The sequence below is a fragment of the Mytilus edulis genome, chromosome 8, assembly GCF_963676685.1.
Source record: "Mytilus edulis chromosome 8, xbMytEdul2.2, whole genome shotgun sequence".
NCBI lineage: Eukaryota > Metazoa > Mollusca > Bivalvia > Mytilida > Mytilidae > Mytilus > Mytilus edulis.
In genome coordinates, this window is record NC_092351.1 from 8,185,636 (window position 1) to 8,206,749 (window position 21,114).

General features: G+C 31.7%; 1 protein-coding gene across 4 annotated transcripts in view; it reads left to right on the forward strand.

The window, feature by feature from the left end:
- Positions 1 to 1,512: 1,512 nt before the first annotated feature.
- The window catches only part of LOC139486728 (phosphoribosylformylglycinamidine synthase-like), a 132,506-nt gene continuing 112,904 nt past the window's right edge, over positions 1,513 to 21,114 (forward strand). For all 4 annotated transcript variants that reach the window (XM_071271655.1, XM_071271656.1, XM_071271658.1 and 1 more), the window contains exons 1-7: positions 1,513 to 1,633; positions 5,183 to 5,339; positions 6,992 to 7,124; positions 8,390 to 8,688; positions 12,386 to 12,494; positions 16,205 to 16,345; positions 18,117 to 18,241. In XM_071271655.1, coding sequence (XP_071127756.1) covers positions 5,192 to 5,339; positions 6,992 to 7,124; positions 8,390 to 8,688; positions 12,386 to 12,494; positions 16,205 to 16,345; positions 18,117 to 18,241 — 955 coding nt within the window. In that variant the 5' untranslated portion in view covers positions 1,513 to 1,633; positions 5,183 to 5,191. The remainder of the gene's footprint in view (positions 1,634 to 5,182; positions 5,340 to 6,991; positions 7,125 to 8,389; positions 8,689 to 12,385; positions 12,495 to 16,204; positions 16,346 to 18,116; positions 18,242 to 21,114) is intronic.

Below are 21,114 nucleotides of genomic sequence, written 5' to 3' on the forward strand. Positions count from 1 at the left end.
CGTCCGTGGTAATTTAAAAAAAAATCGGAGGTAATCCATTTTATTCATCCATCTTGATAGATATCCATGTCGACGACTTGATATCTAATTGTTCTTCTTAATAAATGTAATAGATAAATTGAAACCTTATACAAATGGTGTTTTTAAAATAGAACACTTCGTAATTGAGAAGAAAACTGTCATTTTATTTCTATCTTTTAATATTTTTGTTACTATAGTAAACATTACAATAAGAATTTATTGCCTTCTCTAACAAAGAGATTCGATTCTTTTGTTCTATTTCAACTGGGTTTCCGACTGCAATAAAAACAGGGTATCACGATTTCCCGAGAAATACGAGAAAAACGTAATATCCCAAAAACAAATTGAAATATCCCGAGAAAAAGATTTTTAATGGTGTTATAGGTGTTGTACTGCTTAAATTAGTGTAACAGCATACAATAATAAGGTTTAAGGCGTTCATATTTAATAAAAGTACACGCAATCTTCATAAAATCGATTTTTATATCTTATATTCTTATATCGTGTTATATCCATCGAATGGCAGGACCGTATAACAGGACTAAAAGAAAAATTCTAATAACTTTTTCATTTCTCAAAGGATTTATCTAAAATTTGAAATATAATAAGATTTTATCATTTTATATGTCGATGTAAGAAGAAATAAATAGATTTCTTTTTTTTAAAACGTCAGAAAACATGACCTAACCAACGAGGATAATGACAGGGCCAACATCGACAATGACAGGACCAAATAAAAATGCTAATAACTTATTTTTTTCTCAAAAGAATTAAATATAAAATAAGAAGTCATCTTTCAATACATGAATTTTATTGAAAAAAAAATAAAAATTCAAAAACTTGCGAAAACGTGACATTCTTAAACTTGCGAAAACGTGAGTTCTTAAATTTTGATCCATAATTAAATAAGATATTTCTAAAAATAAACCTCAAGAAAAACACTTTTTAGTGGGTAAAAACTTGACCTAGCTGACAAATGTACGTTGGCGGACAGAAAGTCAAAGGACAAAAAGACACAAAGGATAAGTATACAATTGTTTGAATATTTAAGAGAGAGATGTTAAATATTTAGTTAATTCATTTTACAATTTAGGAAATATAGCTCATTAAACTAATCATTATATTTTTGACATCATGCAGTCGTTTAAGTCAGGGACTTTCTACTTTAATGTTCTGAAAATATTAAAAAAAACCCAACTACATGTGATTTTAATTACTGTCATCACAAACTATATTGGATTGATCAACTTATTTATGGCTTATTTCGCACCTTTTGTTTGTTACCTTATAATTTTGATTAAACGTGTCAGATTATGACCGGTGATTAAACCATAAATAAACTTTTTCTCGGGATATATCAGCTTGTTTTGGGGATATCACGTTTTTCTTGTATTTCTCGGGAAATCGTGGTACCGATAAAAAAAAACCAAGGCTTTACTCTGCGGTACGTTTTATTGTTGACTGAAAACTTTCTTCGGTAAGTGGTTTTACCACGTTTGACTCTTCACTTTAAAAACCACGTAATTGAAAATTAGCGGGTAATTTTCACGTGTTAAAATTCTTTTTCTTGAAAAAAGTGGTATCTACTATAAATGTATTGAGATAAGATAAGGTAACATATATTTTGTCTAAACATTTTTTTCTAGTCTGTTGTTTTCTTAACATGTTTCGGTAAGTGTGTCATGCCTGTTGATGTTGTAAAATGAAAAACATAAACAAAACAAAAATCTCCGACCCTCCCTGCACTCATTTACTATACAGTAAAAAAGGGACGAAAGATACCAGAGGGAGAGTCAAACTCATAAATAGAAAATAAACTGACAACGCAATGGCTAAAAATAAAAAAGACAAACAAACAAAAAATAGTACAGAAGACGCAAGACCAAGACACGAACCCAACTGGCAACTAAAAACTTTGGGTGATCTCAGGTGCTCTGGAAAGGGTAAGCAGATCCTGCTCTACATGTGGCACCTGTCGTGTTGCTTATGTTATTACAAATCCAATAAATAGTCTACTAAGGTAGGTTACATCAGTGAAAAGGGAAAGGGTATTGTAGTTAGGACATATAAAGGAACATATCCGATATCATCTGTGAAACGGTTATTCCATAACGGTCAACCAACTCATGATGGCGTCGGTATAATTTATGAATGAATGATTTCAACTTCACTATTTGGAACTCTTGGTTTAATAGCTTCTTGTGAGTAGCAATCCTCTTTAAAGGAAATCATGATAGGAAATACAAGCCTGGGAATATTGTATCAATTGGGAGATATATACTCCGTATGCAGGCGCTGCTAGAATGTTGCTACATAGATATTGAAAGTTCACAATTGGGAAGCTGAAATCATCTCTTTTGTTGCAAAGTTTTGTTTTCAACCAACCCTCATCAGGGCCGTAACTAGGGTTCGAATTCAGGGGAGGCAGGGGTTTCGAGGCCGCCGATTGAGGCCCCCAAGAAAGGGGGGTTAGGGGGTCGCAGCCCCCGCCGATTTTTTTCTCTCTCAGAAAATGGCTAAAAATGACCGGGTTACCTTCGATTTCTCACTTAGAGAAACATTAGTATTGCTCGTTATACCTGCATGAAGCAATTTTTATGCAAAAACAAGCAGAGATCACAGTGCTGTTTGGGGTAAGCCGTACTTTGACCTATAATCATAAACATTAAATACATTGAGACCGCGGATTTTTTCTCAAAAAAATCAGTGGCTTAAAATTACCCGCCGTTTTTCTTCGATTTCCTTACTTTAAGACTGGCTCATCGATCAGTAATGCTTGATCCTGGAAGCAATTTTTATGCAAACAATTATTATCTGTATTTAAAGATATTTTTGTTAGAAATCAAACTGGTAAGTTAAAAAAACATATAAAGCAAGATCATAGAACGCAAGACAATTTTTTTTTATCGAATTTCAATATTGTTGAAAGTTGAACAGACATGTATATATATAGCTTCAATTAATCAGGGACTTTCTATACAAGTATATATAAAGTCCCTGCCACAACGAATGGGAGTGTTTAACTACTGTTTAAGGCATTGTTCATATCAATGTTCTCGTACGATCGGGAGACGTACTGTCTGACTTGACACGTTAAAAAAAATGATCCAACAGCTGATTCAGCCGGTAACGAATTTCCGATATCATAAAAGATTCACAATACAAAGGGAACTTCCTCTGCCTAAATGAGCCTCTAAATAAATGTGAATAGTTAAGTTTTATTCAAAATTGACGAAAGCAAAGTTTCATATGTGTTCTCGTACGACATACATGATATAGGAAATACTGAATAATCGACGGACGGCCACACGAAAAAAATATAAAACAAATACTGAAACGGTTCACTGTTGATCAAAAATCCGGAAAATGACAGATTTACCACGTATCATTAAAACACTGTTTAAACTGAAAACTTGTGGTGTTTATAATATATATATAAATACAAGTTCTTCGTGTACATATTGTCAATATTTCATTTCATTACTTAAAAAAAAAAATTTGGTGTTGAAAATTCAGGGGAGGCAGTTGCCTCCCCTGCCTCATAGGTAGTTACGGCCCTGCTCATTGTCAATATCTAGATGTAAGTCAAGATATGAGGTAGACTTAGCTGTATCTGTAGTATCCTTTATCTCTAGTTAGATGGGATAGATTCGTTCAACATAGTCACCAAATTTTGTATTATTTAGTGAGAACATCATCTATATAGCGGAAAATAAAATTAAAGGATATTGCTAACTTCTTATCTTTCTTCCTAAGAAGTTCCTGTATGAAGTCCACCTCATGATAATAAAGAAACAAGTTGGCAAGAAGAGGGGCACAAGGGACACCTAGAACCATAACAAACCTGCTTAAACTTTCACCTCATTCAATTAAAATGCATGATTAAGAAATCCTGAACAATTGATCTGGTTTTATATTAATTTCTATTCCAAAGACAAAGAAATGGTTATCAGGTCAGGAATATTACCATAATTGATGGATTATTCATATTAGTTTTTAGGTTTCTCTAAAAAAAAAATGCAGCATGAAGTGTCAGAATTAATTACATATCATCACTTAATGGTCATCAAAGCTTGTTATGGTAAATGCAAGAAGATGCTCCAGTATATCTTAAAATTTGTTGTGGATAAAAACTGCATTATACCTTGATCATGGTGTATCCCATTTTCATGTTTATGTATGTCAAATGGGGGATTATACCTGAATTAAGGTAACATCCACCAATAAATGGTTATTGAAACTTTTGCTTAGTTAACATGTCATGCATGTACTTGATTTTGATTAAGATGAACCACTAAAGCTAATGTTAAGTCATTAAAATTTGGTGTGCAAATGTACTGCCATTTGTAACTTTCATTTCTATGGAGACCATATAACCCCATCTCCTCATACAGATTCTGAAAGGCAAAAATGTCTTCCTCAGGTGTACAGAATGATGCTGTGGTAGAAAAGACGCTTCATTATAAATAAACATTCTCTCGAAAGAATTTTTAGGGCTTGATAGTGTTTTTTTTTTATTTAAACCAAAATATTAAAAATTGCATCTGTTTAGATCTAGTTATCTAACTTATCATGCTTTCATGGTTATCATTTGCACATGATAACTTGGTAATATTCTCCATAAAATCCAGAATATTTGTTTTCACAGTAAATTTAATTATATCCTAGTTGAGACTGCAAACCTTTTTAAAAATTCCTATGGAAATTGGCAGATGGTACAACATCGCTAGAACAGATCGCATATGTACCTTATGTAATGAATCATGTATTGGTGATGAATATCATTTTTTATATGTTTGTAATAATAGTTCTATTACTGAACTTCGGAAGAAATATATACCGAAATATTATACAACATACCCATCCGTACTGAAAATGCAAAATATGCTGTCATTGTGTCACTGTCAGTTATTGTATAATCTAGCTATATTTATTAAGAAACTATCTACCTTCATTTAGAAAGATGCATGTATCTTACAAGTTTTATTATCTTTAGAAATTACACTTTTGTTAATAGTTACCTGTCTATTCTGTCATTTATTGTATTTGATTTGTAATTTGTCCTCATGTAACACATATTTTGTGTCTGAGTGTAAATAAAGAATTGAATTGAACATAAAGATTTAAAAAAAAAACCAAAAACATATTTTGTTTATTTTAGATTTGGAGAATGGTTGTAGTTAAGTATTACAGAGAATCACCATGTACTGGACGCTTCTATCATGTGGCTCAAACAAAAATACAAAACATCTTGAGAGAAAATCTAAACGACTTAAAAATGGAGCAGTGTTTCTATGTCGATATTGATGAAGATGATGGTAAAGTATATAGATATACACAAATGATATACATATATTTTAAAGGATTTTCCATCAAAAAATTGCATGGACTGAAAATTTGTTTGACACCCTAGCCAGTGCCATTTTCCCCCATATACATGATATGCTACCATTGTCTGTATAGATTAATATGTACAAGATATAATGAGTAAGCCAGAGCAGACCTGCTATTTAGTAAAGCAAGTAAAATCTACCTTGATGTATTAAGCTTGAAGCAGTTGAAGACCATTGAAGACTTTATTTACTTCCATATCATTTCTATTTACTACTTGGAACCTTCAACTAGAAGCTAACCTATAGGTCTATAAATTAAAGGATGCATAGCTAAGCACATAATATCATTTGTAAGTTTGTGCTAACTTTCTGAGAAGTGTTGGAAAAACAAAATGGTTTTAATGCAAACATGTCAAAATGAAACTAAAATATCTTTGAACAGGCATAATTCTAATAAATACTTTGAGAATGCATATCAAAACTCGCCTTGCCAAATGTCAGTAAAAACATCGATATTGAATGCCCTTTATTCAAACTCTCTAGTACAACTGTATCACATTGGCCTACATTAATGTCTTTAGCACAAGGCAAGGTTATTGTGAAAGGTCAATAAGTATGTCAAGGATTGAATCAGATAAATGTTGATAGTACTGGTCAGTGGAAAGTTTACAAAGTCAGATAAATGTTGACACTACTGGTCAGTGGAAAGTTTACAAAGTCAGATAAATGTTGACACTACTGGTCAGTGGAAAGTTTACAAAGTCAGATAAATGTTGACACTACTGGTCAGTGGTAAGTTTACAAAGTCAGATAAATGTTGACACTACTGGTCAGTGGAAAGTTTACAAAGTCAGATAAATGTTGACAGTACTGGTCAGTGGAAAGTTTACAAAGTCAGATAAATGTTGACACTACTAGTCAGTGGAAAGTTTACAAAGTCAGATAAATGTTGACACTACTGGTCAGTGGAAAGTTTACAAAGTCAGATAAATGTTGACACTACTGGTCAGTGGAAAGTTTACAAAGTCAGATCATTTAAGGGTCAGATATAAGACGTTTATGTAAATAATGAACTCACAAACATTCTGAACAAAAAAACTAATGAAATGTAGTTTGTGAGTCAGCTGACCAGTGCCCAGTTTACACACCTCTGGAAAAATGTGTCTAATCCTTCATTCTCAATTAAAACATTTGCTATTTCTAATTTCCATTAAGATTGTGATGGAACCCAAGGATTCCATTAAAGCATGGCTATATCACAGGGTAATCAACAAAGTGTATATATAGGCAACAAAAGCAGCTAAGGAGACCATGGTCAATCAATGTTTAACCAAAAAAAATATTCTTATGAACCAATCACTCTCAAGTGTTTATAAATATGCAAATCATTTAAGAAGTTTTAAAGAATGTTCATTCTGAATGAGATTTCTGCATTTCTGTTTATACAAGTTGATGTTTTAGACTTGGTTATTGGCCTAAACATGATAGAGGTTTTGCTATTCTTCCTAAGACCTCCTTGTTTCCTACAATACAGAGTACAATATTGTAACAACGAAGGAATTAACTTTGTCTTTCTTGCAACTGAACATATAAACATTGAATGTTTGAAAACTTAATGATAAATATATTTATTACAGGTTTAGAATTTGAAGATGAAAGTAAACTTATGTGGATTTTAGAGACACCATTTCAAAAGACGGCACTTTCAAGGAAGCCATATCTAAAAACTGATGATACAATAAAATGTTTACTTGTAGAGATTGGTCCAAGGTATAAGTAACAACAAATATGTACAAGTGTGTTCACTTGCACACATTTAAACATTATGATCATTTATCAAACAATTTGAAAAAAAATTGCTTTTGTTATTACAAATTTTGTAGTAATTACTGGAACAAAAAAAAAACAATGAAAGAGTAGAAATGCTAAAATGAAGGAATGTATCTTTGAAAATCAATGTTTAATCCTTGTATTTATTCTTGGGTTGAAACAAGTGATCAAAAAGTTATTATAATGTAGAAATCATTCACCATTGGTTTAAAATAGCTACTCTGATTGAAGAACATGATCCAAATGGCAAACTATAGACCCCATCAAATAGAATACATATTCAACTCTAGGGATATTGTAGCATGTTTGATATAAGTAACATATAGGAGGCTGGAAATTATGTCTCCGGTTTGATGTCTTCCCACATGAGACTGAGAAACAACAACTCCAGACACTATATATAACTAAACTATAAAAATTAGTACTAGAGTTATAAATCAAACTTAAGTAATGAAAGTTAATATTAGTACTAGAGATATAGATCAAACTTAAGTAATGAAAGTTAATATTAGTACTGGAGTTATAGATCAAACTTAAGTAATGAAAGTTAATATTAGTACTAGAGATATAGATCAAACTTAAGTAATGAAAGTTAATATTAGTACTAGAGTTATAGATCAAACTTAAGTAATGATAGTTAATATTAGTACTAGAGATATAGATCAAACTTAAGTAATGAAAGTTAATATTAGTACTCGAGTTATAGATCAAACTTAAGTAATGATAGTTAATATTAGTACTAGAGTTATAGATCAAACTTAAGTAATGAAAGTTAAAATTAGTACTAGAGTTATAGATCAAACTTAAGTAATGATAGTTAATATTAGTACTAGAGTTATAGATCAAACTTAAGTAATGAAAGTTAATATTAGTACTAGAGTTATAGATCAAACTTAAGTAATGATAGTTAATATTAGTACTAGAGTTATAGATCAAACTTAAGTAATGAAAGTTAATATTAGTACTAGAGTTATAGATCAAACTTAAGTAATGAAAGTTAAAATTAGTACTAGAGTAATAGATCAAACTTAAGTAATGAAAGTTAATATTGTCTGCTTGATAGTTAAAAACGCACACATTAATAGTTAGTGCAGATTTGTTGTAGCAGGCAGAATAATGTTTCTGGGTATCGTGACACATATTCCTACAAAATTATTCATTGTCAGACAGTAATCAAGATGATTTTAAACATTTTTTTCCTGTAGATTGAATTTCTCTACCCCTTTTTCAACAAATGCTGTTTCAATGTGTAAGTCAGCTGGTTTGAAGATGGTAACTAGAGTGGAATACTCAACACGCTACTTTCTTCAATTTGAATCAACCTTCGACCTGAATGCCGATTCTGAGAGTGCTATTGTCAACACATTACATGATAGAATGACAGAATGCAGATACAGCAGTCCTGTAGATGGTTTTAATTTGGAACATAAAACAGAGGACATCTATGAAGTTGATGTGATAAAGGAGGGAAGAGAAGCTTTAGAAAAAGCCAATATAGAAATGGGTAGGTTATATGGTGTGAAGAGAGGTTTTAGGGAGCTTAGTTAGAAATGGGTAGGTTATATGGTGTGGATAGATTTTAGGGAGCCAATATAGAAATTGGTAGGTTTTATGGTGTGACGAGAGGTTTTAGGGATCAAAGTTAGAAATGGGTAGGTTATATGGTGTGAAGAGAGGTTTTAGGGAGCCAATATAGAAATGGGTAGGTTATATGATGTGATGAGAGGTTTTAGGGATCAAAGTTAGAAATGGGTAGGTTATATTGTGTGAAGAGAGGTTTTAGGGAGCCAATATTGAAATGGGTAGGCTATATGGTGTGAAGAAAGGTCTTAGGGAGCCAATATAGAAATAGGTAGGCAATATGGTGTGTAGAGAGGTTTGAGGGAGCCAATATAAAAATGGGTAGGTTATATGGTGTGTAGAGAGGTTTAAGGGAGCCAATATTAGAAATGGGTAGGTTATATGGTGGGTAGAGAGGTCTTTGGGAGCTAATATAGAAATGGGTCGGTTATATGGTGTGTAGAGAGGTTTAAGGATCCAATGTAGATATGGGTAGAGAGGTTTCAGGAAGCCAATATAGAAATGAGTAGGTTATATGGTGTGAAGAGAGATTTTTAAAGAGAGCCAATATAGAAATATATGGTGTGAAGAGAGGTTTTCAGGAGTCAATATAGAAATATATGGTGTGAAGAGAGGTTTTAGGGAGCCAATATAGAAATATATGGTGTGAAGAGAGATTTTAGGGAGCCAATGTAGGTGTGAAGAGAGGTGTATGGGAGTTGATATAGAAATAAATAGCTTATATGGTGTGGTCAGGTGAGCGTTTGCCATTTGTGGCTTATGCAGTAGTCCATCATTTGGCATACAAACACAGTAGCCATCACTTGGCATGAAATTAAATAAATCTTCTTTTCTATAACTACAGCGGTAATCTTACCTGTATGTTCCATAGAGAATCTACTATATTGAATTAAATATCTATGGTTACCAGTAATTATGTTATAGCAGACAAAAAGAAATAACAAGTTTCAATATAGCAATATTGTCCCAAAAACGTTTGTTACTAATCCATATGTTCCTGGTCAGTGACATAAATTGATTAAAGTTTGATATTTAGAATCAGATTTATTTAAAAAGTTGATTTCAGATGTTTCTATTCATTTTCATATTCATAAGTTAATATCAGAGGTGGATATAGGCCCTACCTTTTTTAGCCTCATTTATAATAAATGCATAGACTTTTTACAAGTATTAATCCAAACATTGGCTTGTAATGTTCCCCCTTTCCTGTTTTTCAAAATCCTGGATCTGCACCTGAATATTCATATCTTTAAGTTTAAGTTTAAGTTCAGGGAGATAACTCTTTAAATCATTTAAGCGTTTGTAAAAGTCAAGTTCATCAATGTATTTTAAGCATTTACCTGAAACAGATTGAAAATAATCTATGTAACCTAGAAGTTTAGAATATATTTTTGAAAATGGTTGACACAAACATAATGATGATTTTAAGAGTTATTTCCCTTAACCTAGGTCTACCTTCTTAAACTGTGAAAAATTAAGTTCTTATTCACAAACAGAAATTGCTTTAACCATTACTTACACTTGTAACACATCTTTTATAGATATTTGAAAATTATTTGTGATTAATAAGAAATTATAAATTTATTTGAAAGAGTGGTATGTAAAAGTAGCGTCTTTATTTGTGGAACTTATAAGGGCCCCGCCAAAGGCAGGTCGCCCTATAGTGATCAGTCTGTCCGTCCGTCCGTCCGTCCGTCCGTCCGTCCGTCCGTCCGTCCGTCCGTAACACTTTGTGTCCGCTCCATATCTAGAGAACCATTATGATTTCATACTTTATACTTTACATGTTTATTAACCACCACCAGAGGGCGTGTCATGATGTATGTACAACTTCCTAGGTCAAAGGTTAAGGTAAAAAAACTTTGGTTTCAGTTGACAACCCTGTGTCCTGTGGTGAAGATCGTGTCCGCTCTATATCTTGAGAACCGTTATGATTTCAAAGTTTATACTTGACATGTATATGAACCAACACCAGAGGGTGTGTCATTATTTATGAACGACTGCCTAGGGCAAAGTTCAAGGTCAAAAACTTTGGTTTCAGTTGACAACCCCATGTCCTATGGTAAAGATCGTGTCCGCTCTATATCTTGAGAACCGTTATCATTTCAAAGTTTATACTTGACATGTATATAAACCAACACAAAAGGGTGTGTCATAACTTATGTGCAACTTCCTAGGTCAAAGGTCAAGGTCAAAAACTTTGGTTTCAGTTGACAACCCCATGTCCTATGGTAAAGATCATGTCCGCTCTATATCTTGAGAACCGTTATCATTTCAAAGTTTATACTTGACATGTTTATAAACCAACACCAAAGGGTGTGTCATAATTTATTTACAACTTCCTAGGTCAAAGGTCAAGGTCAAAAACTTTGATTTCAGTTGACAAACCCATGTCCTATGGTAAAGATACAATTTTTTAATGCACATTATTCACAGCGGGGCCCACAGAGATGGCTCCCATCTCAATGATATCTAGTTAAACTTATACTTCATCAAGTATGGAATATTTTTTCCATGTAGCCTGATTTTTCCCAAGAGAACAAACCCTCTTAAAATCCATGTTACATTGTTAAAGAAGAATTAAAAATATGTCAGAACAAATGCTGAAAAATTTAAATTAAAAAAGTCTTTTTTCTGACCTGCAATATAGCGACAAGACTCTGTATTTCCCATCGTCAAGAATAACTTGATGGACTAGTTTCAGGCTTGCCCACTAAAAGAAGTGGAAGTAAAAACATATATCAACAGTATCACACACGTACATTTAAAGTGTTAATTGAAAGTCAGACCATACACAGTTGTAAGTGTAGGCTAAGGAGGAGGCGTTGACTTTTCACAGTTTTATGATCAACTGATTGATAATTTTTTCAGGGGAAAAGACAATGTCTTGATTTAGCATCAAGTAAGAGGTATTATTAGCACATTTAATTGTTGCAAGAGTAAAATACAGAAATTCAGAAATTAGTATGTGTGGGTGGGTGATAGCATGTCCCCTAAGTTATGATATACTTAAACTTAAACACAATACTTATTACCACAATACACATATCAAGTTTGAATTGTATTGTAAGTCATCACTTTTACTATTCTAGAGTTATGCTCCTTTACAAAAGGGTTTCTGTTCCCTTCCTTGAGTTTGCATCAACCAAATGCTATGAAATTTTTTCACAATGCTTGTTACCACAAAACACAGATCAAGTATGATAAAGAAATGTGGGTTTGCATCACTTTTACCGTTCTTGAGTGATGTGCCTTTATAACGTTGAAAGCAAGCCATCATTTGTATATACTATATATAACTACTATGTCATCATTTGTGTATACTATATCTAACTACTATGTCATTTGTATTTAATTGTGATTCTAGTCCTGTTTGATCAACCAAAATGGCCATCGTTACTAAAAATAGAACAAAGGGTTGAACTGCAATTATGATTTAAAAAAACAATGGTAAAGAGTGCCAGCAAAGCAAGCTCATGTTTGCCATATGAAATGCTTTTAATATGTATATATTTCACATTTACCATGTAGAATGCATATACTATCTATATAGAATGCATATAATATGTATATATTTCAGGTTTACCATATAGAATGCATATAACCTGTATATATTTCAGGTTTAGCATTTGATAACTGGGATCTAGATTACTATACCAAGCTATTTAAAGAAACTATCCAAAGAAATCCTACAAATGTTGAATGTTTTGATCTGGCACAGTCCAACAGGTAATGCCTGAATGTTTTGATCTGTTTTTGTCAAATAGGTAATACCTGAATGTTTAAATTTTATGAGGCATGAAGCTACACCCTTACCAAAAACAATAGTGTAACATCACAACAAAGAAACACTATAAAATGCCCATTGAAATGACTTAACTCAATCAAAAGATATATTCACACAAGTGAACATACACTGAAGGAATACATTTGACTGGTATGATTTATTCTGTAATGGAACTGGTTGAAATGTATCAATATGTTATTTTTAAACATTCAAAAGTTGCTGCTCATTGAATCATTTATCTTTTTTAGCTCACCTGGCCCAAAGGGCCAAGTGAGCTTTTCTCATCACTTGGCGTCTGTCTTCCGTCGTCCTCCTGCGTCTGTCGTCATTTAACTTTTACAAAAATCTTCTCCTCTTAAACTACTGGGTCAAATTTTACCAAACTTGGCCACAATCATCATTTGGGTATCTATTTTAAAAAATGTGTCCGGTGACCCGGCCAACCAACCAAGATGGACGCCATGGCTAAAAATAGAACATAGGGGTAAAATGCAGTTTTTGGCTTATAACTCAAAAACCAAAATTGTTTATCAGGTCAAGATCTATCTGCCCTGAAATTTTCAGATGAATCGGACAACCCGTTATTTGGTTACTGCCCCTGAATTGGTAATTTTATGGAAATTTTGCTGTTTTTGGTTATTATCTTGAATATTATTATAGATAGAGATAAACTGTAAACAGCAATAATGTTCAGCAAAGTAAGATTTACAAATAAGTCAACATGACTGAAATGGTCAGTTGACCCCTTTAGGAGTTATTGCCCTTTATAGTCAATTTTTAACCATTTTTGTCGAGCCTTTGACTTTAGTCGAAAAAGCGAGACTAAGCCATCCTACATTCCGTCTTCGGCGGTGGCGGCGTCCACAAATATTCCCTCTGTGGTTAAAGTTTTTGAAATTTTAATAACTTTCTTAAACTATACTGAATTTCTACCAAACTTGGACAGAAGCTTGTTTATGATCATAAGAAAGTATCCAGAAGTAAATTTTGTAAAAATAAAATTCCAGTTTTTCCGTATTTTCTTATAAATGGACTTAGTTTTTCTGCGAGGAAACATTACATTCACTCTGTGGTTAAAGTTTTTAAAATTTTAATAACTTTCATAAACTATCCTTGATTTGTACCAAACCTGGACAGAAGCTTGTTTATGATCATAAGATAGTATCAAGAAGAAAATTTTGTAAAAATTAATTTCCACTTTTCCGTATTTTACTTATAAATTGCTTTATATCTTTGAAACTAAGACATTTAGGGCAAATCTTTCAAGATTTAAATGTCCATTAGAATAAGATCTATCTCCTCACAAATTTTCAGATGAATCCGACAACCCGTTGTTGGGTTGCTGCCCTAAAATTTGTAATTTGAAGGAAATTTTGCTGTTTTTTGTTATTATCTTGAATACTATTATAGATAGAGATAAACTGTAAACAGCAATAATGTTCAGCAAAGTAGGATCTACAAATAAGTCAACATAATCAAAATTGTTAGAGGACCCCTTAAGGAGTTATTTCCCTTTATAGTCAATATTGAACAACTTTTCAACAAAAATCTTCTTTTCTAAAACTATGGGCCAAATTTAACCAAACTTGGCCACTATCATTACTAGGGTATCTATTTAAAAAAAGTGTCTAATGACCTCGCCTACAAACCAAGATAGCCGACATCAGTAAATACAGTAACAGGTGAGCGACACAGGCTCTTGAGAGCCTCTAGTTTTGTAAATAAAATCATGCATTTAGTCACATTGTAAATGTCTAATGCGTTTATTCTATATCATTGCAGAGTTTTATATGTTCATATTTGATCTTTTGTTTCCTTTTCACATATTTTATTAATTAGCTATTAAAACAGTGAATCAGTTAGAATCTCGATTCAGATTGAACATATTTATGTCTTAATATTACAACATTTTTTTCCAACAATGACACTAAAATTTCTAAATTTTAATGGTATTACGCGCATTATAATTTGAAATACATAGCTGTATAAAAATTTGAATGCTTCTCATTAAAAATAGATTTATAAAGTATTTAACTAACTTTAAGCAATTTTAAAATTAATAAAAAAATAAAACAATGCATTTGCATTGAAATATATACATTTAAGTAAAGGGATACAACAAATGTCTGTTAATTTGTGTAGAATGCTTATTTTTCATTTTTGTGATTCTGTCAGCTGTGTCATTCGAAAGTCTGTACTTATAATTGCAAGAAATTCTTACAAAGTTGATGCGTATCGATCCGTGATTCGTATATATTTCAATGGCGGACAAATCCGGAAAATTACAAAATTAAACAATGTTTGACATGCTTGACAAGCCAATTGGAATAGAATATGACGTTTTAGATGCAACAAATGGATATAACATTAATTAAGGTAGCACAATACAAAGATTTTATAACTCCAACTCCCAAGTTTTAAAATGCTGTAACTTTCTTAATAATGCTTGAAAATTTATAAAATTGGTAGTTTTGGATAGCTAACAGATCACTCTTTCAAATAAATGCAATGTTAGTATTATGCAACAATTATGTAACCAATTATAATGTTAACTGTGTCTAAAATATTTTTCACCAAATTTCCTCTTTCAAATGAAATTAGCTTCTGCATAGGTATCCCTAGAGGGTTGATTTTATTATATGTTGTTCCTATGGCCATTATCTACAAAAGGGTGTCTCAGATTTCAGATAGAATGTATAGAACAAATTTTACACCTACTTGAACATAATCTTCTTTTATGTGGTTAGGATGTTTACACTAATTAGAGATTTATGAGAGAATGGAACACTATAGAGACAATCTGAGACACCCTTTTGAAGCCCATGCAGTGTTGATTAAGATTCCGTTAAAATTTTCTGTATAGATAAAGAGATGATAGAGCTAAATTCATTCAAGTGAACTTACCCAGATTTTGCCACTAATTACATAATAATTGATTACATAATGATTGCATAATACAAATATTGCATTCATTTAAAAGATTAATCTTTTATTCATCTATATATACCTCTTTTATTATTTTCTATGCATTCATAAGAAAGTTACAGCATTTCAAAGGTTAGTGATTGGAAGTAAAAAAATCTTTGTATTGTGCTACCTTAAAGGCAATTTGCACTGTGTTCTAAAGTAACAAAAAATTTTATTTTGTCTAAAATCAGAATGATTTCATGTACGCTCTTGACAGTAACAAGTACGTGAAATGAAAGAAAGTATTGCGTAAAAAGTTATTTATATTAAATAGCATACGATCAATCTGTTTAGTCAATGCTTTTATCATGTTGATAAAGAAAGAAATTGGTTGTGTCTTTGATTATAGAATGTTTGACATTGTTATTGTCATCAACTGATATTTTTCGTTTCATTTGTTTGACTGCGAATGTACGGACCGGAAGTTGATATGCTAAAAGTCCGGAAACTATAACGACAATGGATTGAACAAAATCCCAATGATTATCGACATCCCCAGACCCAACCAACTGATTTCTGACTTATTCTGATCATCAGAACACCACTAATGTCGATTCACTATTAACTTGAGGTTAGTCCTATTTAAGAAAAGTTCATATAGCTACTAGCAGGTCATAGTGTTAGTTGGATAGAAACATTCTTGTATGATTTTAATAGAATTAATGGTATTTTTGTATATTTTCAGTGAGCACAGTCGTCATTGGTTTTTCCGAGGACGCTTGGTGGTAGACAATGAGGAGGTTCCAACATCATTATTTAAAATGATAATGTCAACACAAGAGAATTCAAATAAAAATAATGTCATCCAATTTTCAGACAATAGCAGGTATTTATCACAACTAGTACACACACCAACAAAAACAAAAGTTTTCAGAGAACTTCGTGTAAACATAGATGGAGAAACCAAATAAAGTGTAAAATAAAAATAATTGTGTGCATTTTTTATTGAAATTTTGGAAGAATGAACAAAAAAATGCCAGTTTAATAATTGCAATTGTTGTTAAAGCAGCATGCAGATATATTTATCAGATAGCTGAATGCAAGCTCTTATTATTGGAATACTCAAGAAGTTGCATATTTTGAATGAAAATCGTCCACATTATACATTTTAAAATCACTTAAAAATTTAACAGAAAATGAAAGTTTAATGAAAACCCTTTGGATATTCTATGAATTTAAGCACATACTGGTAATTTTCATCTCAGGACATTATTTCATTAAAAGATTGTTGATTTATCAAAGGACTTCATTCGTTGGTATTAGACTGGTATCGTGGGATCCTAATCCAGGGGAACCTGTCTGACTGACATCAAGACAAGAATCCTATATGTTAGATATAGTTGTCATGTTATACATTATAAATTGGAGATTCACATGACAAAAAAAATATAGATATTTGAAGCAGTTGCTTAGTTTTCATCAAATTTTTTTAGCACAAAAGCTGAAATTACCTGAAAAATTTGTCAGCTAAAACTAAATGCAAGTGATCATTTATATTATAACAAGAATGAGAAAAATCAGATCTATGTCTGCTCAGATAACCAAAATGTCAGCTTAATTCTTTTATTTCATAAGGATAACAGTGGAGAAGGAGTGATATGGATAACACTAACAAATGATAATGTTATGTCCCACCACGGGGCATTAAGTTTTTAGGTCTGTACGTCCATTCATTGGTTGTCCATCAGTCTGTCCGTCCTTCTGGCTGTTCCACTTAGGTTAAAGTTTTTGGTCAAGATAGTTTTTGATGACGTTGAAGTCCATTGAATCAACCTGAAACTTATTACACATGTTCTTTATGATATGATCTTTCTAATTTTATTTTAAATGCCAAATTAAAGTTTTGATCCCAATTTCAGGGTTCACTGAACATAGAAAATGATTATGGGAGTGTGGCATCCATTTACTATGGACATATTCTTGTTTTGTAGTGCTTTAAAGGGATTTGATGTTATTTTATTGTAGTGCTATAAAAGGATTTGATGTTATTTTATTGTAGTGCTATAAAAGGATTTGATGTTATTTTATTGTAGTGCTATAAAAGGATTTGATGTTATTTTATTGTAGTGCTATAAAAGGATTTGATGTTATTTTATTGTAGTGCTATAAAGGGTTTTGATGTTATTTTATTGTAGTGCTATAAAGGGATTTGATGTTATTTTATTATAGTGCTATAAAGGGATTTGATGTTATTTTATTATAGTGCTATAAAGGGATTTGATGTTATTTTTATTATGGTGCTATAAAAGGATTTGATGTTATTTTATTATAGTGCTATAAAAGGATTTGATGTTATTTTATTGTAGTGCTATAAAGGGTTTTGATGTTATTTTATTATAGTGCTATAAAGGGTTTTGATGTTATTTTATTGTAGTGCTATAAAGGGATTTGATGTTATTTTATTGTAGTGCTATAAAAGGATTTTTGTTCTATAAAGGGATTTGATGTTATTTTATTGTAGTTCCATAAAGGGATTTGATGTTATTTTATTGTAGTGCTATAAAGGGATTTGATGTTATTTTATTGTAGTGCTATAAAAGGATTTGATGTTATTTTATTGTAGTGCTATAAAGGGATTTGATGTTATTTTATTGTAGTGCTATAAAGGGATTTGATGTTAAAGTTATACAGCCTGTTAATACAACAGAAGTCAGTAAAATGGAGGAGATTGATGCTGGAAGACATATTATATTTACTGCTGAAACACACAACTTTCCCACAGGTATGTCATTCTTGTTTATTTTTAGACATGTATGATTTCTTTGTTCAGTTTCCTATATGTATGTCATTCTATTTAAATTTACATTTTTCACAAATCTATAAGGTATTGTCAACATATAATAATTCATTCAGTGATTGTTGATCAATCAAATTTCAAGCTTGTCGCCAAATTTAAACGATTGTAACAGTAAGTGAACAACATTTCATGACTAACTCATTACAATTGGGTAAACTCTCTAAGATGCCTTCTGAAGAAGCAGATGGCTTTATCCAAAAATATCGTAAATGGGCAAGGAGTGGGAAATTCCAGAAATGTTGGATAAATATTATGAGGCTCCCACTGAGATCAGGAGAGCTGACACCCACATGTATGATATACATTAATACAGTAATTTTTGTGATAAACACATGTGAGACAACGTCACGTTTACATGATGTCAATAGAGAACTCTTTAATCTGATACCTCCCAGGAGAGACCATCGTCACTTTTCCTTTGCAGCAACAATAGCCTTATAAAGGAGTGTGAACTGTTTTACAAAAATAAACATTTTTTTTTTATATAACATTGTGATAATATTAGAATATAACACAATAGTAATCATCACAGAAAGACAAAAACGGACTCATCATTAACACAAAGACAAAAACGGACTCATCATTAACACCTATCCTTTTGACGTAGTAGTTTGTTTTTAATTCCTGCATACCATTTACAAAATGTATGAAGAATGATCTTAATTCAAAGATAAGAAGCTTATATAATATGCACCAACATAATATTTTGTATATTTTTTCGTCTTGCACATTAGCTTATATAATATGCACCAGCATAATATTTTTATATTTTTTCGTCTAGCACCTTACAAAACTAGTCATGCCTAGTGTTATAAACAGTTGATAGTTAGTCTATTTTACAAAACATCATTGGAAGTTATTTAATGACAATAATTCAGAACATTCCACCATAAACAGTAGAAATAATCAGTAAATTTCGGTTTTCGTATATCTTAGAGTATTCTAACTGAATGATTAAGTTGATATATTCTGCTGATCTATGATGACAAGATAATTTACCGATAATAAAGATTGATTACGAGAAGGGCGTGAAATATTTAAGTAATGAGTAATACGCTGTGTCCAAGAACGTAAATCGCTGTACACTATGTCACAAATGACACAAATGTTTGTGAGTAAAACACCTTGGATTTATTTTATTTATACAATGACTTTGTGTCAAGAAATTTGGACTGTGAAGGAAACCCAAAAGCGTCAGAATGGTGGAACACATTTGACTGGAATAAAGAAATTGACTCAAGCATGAACTTTTTAGATTAATGACCGTATTTTGAGTTAAAAAAATCGACAAACATACGCATTTTTAATTTATTAATTTACAGCAAGCTCTTAGAAATAAATTTAGCCATGCCTTTCGTTTTTTGTAAAAAAAACAAAAAAAAACAAACAGCAAACATCCTCTGTCCCAATACCCACGATAGAGTCATTAAACAACTTTATGTTCTACATTGTAATTATATTTGAATCTTGCATATTAAGGACCAACCCTATTATTTCAACACTGTTTGAGTTTTCATTTTATTCTGTACTTATCGTACTCGTGTTGCATACCAATGTATTTGCTTCGTTGTATTAGGACAACAAAACATAGCTTAGAAAGAAAAATACATTTGATGTAGGTAGTTCAACTGAAGAGAGCATTTCTTCACATTTCTGCTGTTTACTATAGAAATAGGTTTCTAAAGCGGCAAATACATGTAGAACAGTGGTTGCCAATCAGAGATAAATATTTACGAATTTAAAAAAGCAGCACCAGTATATAGAGTAAATGTGTCTCAATATTTGATACGTTACTCTAGAGCTAGCTCAAAGTACACCGCTGATTTTGCTGAACTAGGAATACTGCTTTCTCAAAAGTTGCTAAGACAGGGCTATGAATCATCAAATTAAGGTCATCACTTAATTTTATGGTTGCCATCATGAGCTGATAAAAGTGTGTCAGAAATCATATCTCTGTGATATTCTTCCTCAGTCGTAACAACCTTCCATCATTACCGAACTGAACAAAGAAATAACATGACGGGTGCCGTATACGGGGAAGGAAATGCTTACCTTTCCGGAGCACCTGATTTCATTCCTGGTTTTTAGTGGAGTTTGGGTTGTTTCCTACTTATTATTTGTAACTGTTGATGTAAATGTCTTTCGGTTTTATGAGTCTTTGGTTACTCCTTGGTTTTGATTGTTGTTGTCTTATACATGAAATCTTATGAATGTATTTACATGATATAAGCTTATTATTACACTTGCATATATGATTGAATAACACGCGACAAGAAGGTTTCATATGAAATAAAATTTAAAAAATAAAATCCTCCCACCCGCCCCATTTTTTTCAAAAATTTGGATGAAAATCTACTAATTAATTTTAGTTGGCCTTACTGTTATTGACAACAATGACCTCTGAATCATCTTTAACATTTAAATGGCATATCAAATCTTATTTTAAATAGGCACAGTAGGAAAAAATTAACAATTTGATTTATAAATATATTTACTCAAGTTTTAGCTTTATTTAAGAAATCTTAAGAAGTACTGAAAAAATAGAATTATTATGGAATGATGAAATTACTAAAGTTTAAAATATATATTTATTTACTAAAACATACTACAACTATCCTACAATTACACAAAACAAGAATTCTACTAATACACACATATGTTTCTTGTGTACAATTTGGAAATTAGTATGGCGTTCATTATCACTGGACTAGTATATATTTGTTAAGGGGCCAGCTGAAGGACGCCTCCGGGTGCGGGAATTTCTCGCTACATTGAAGACCTGTTGGTGACCCTCTGCT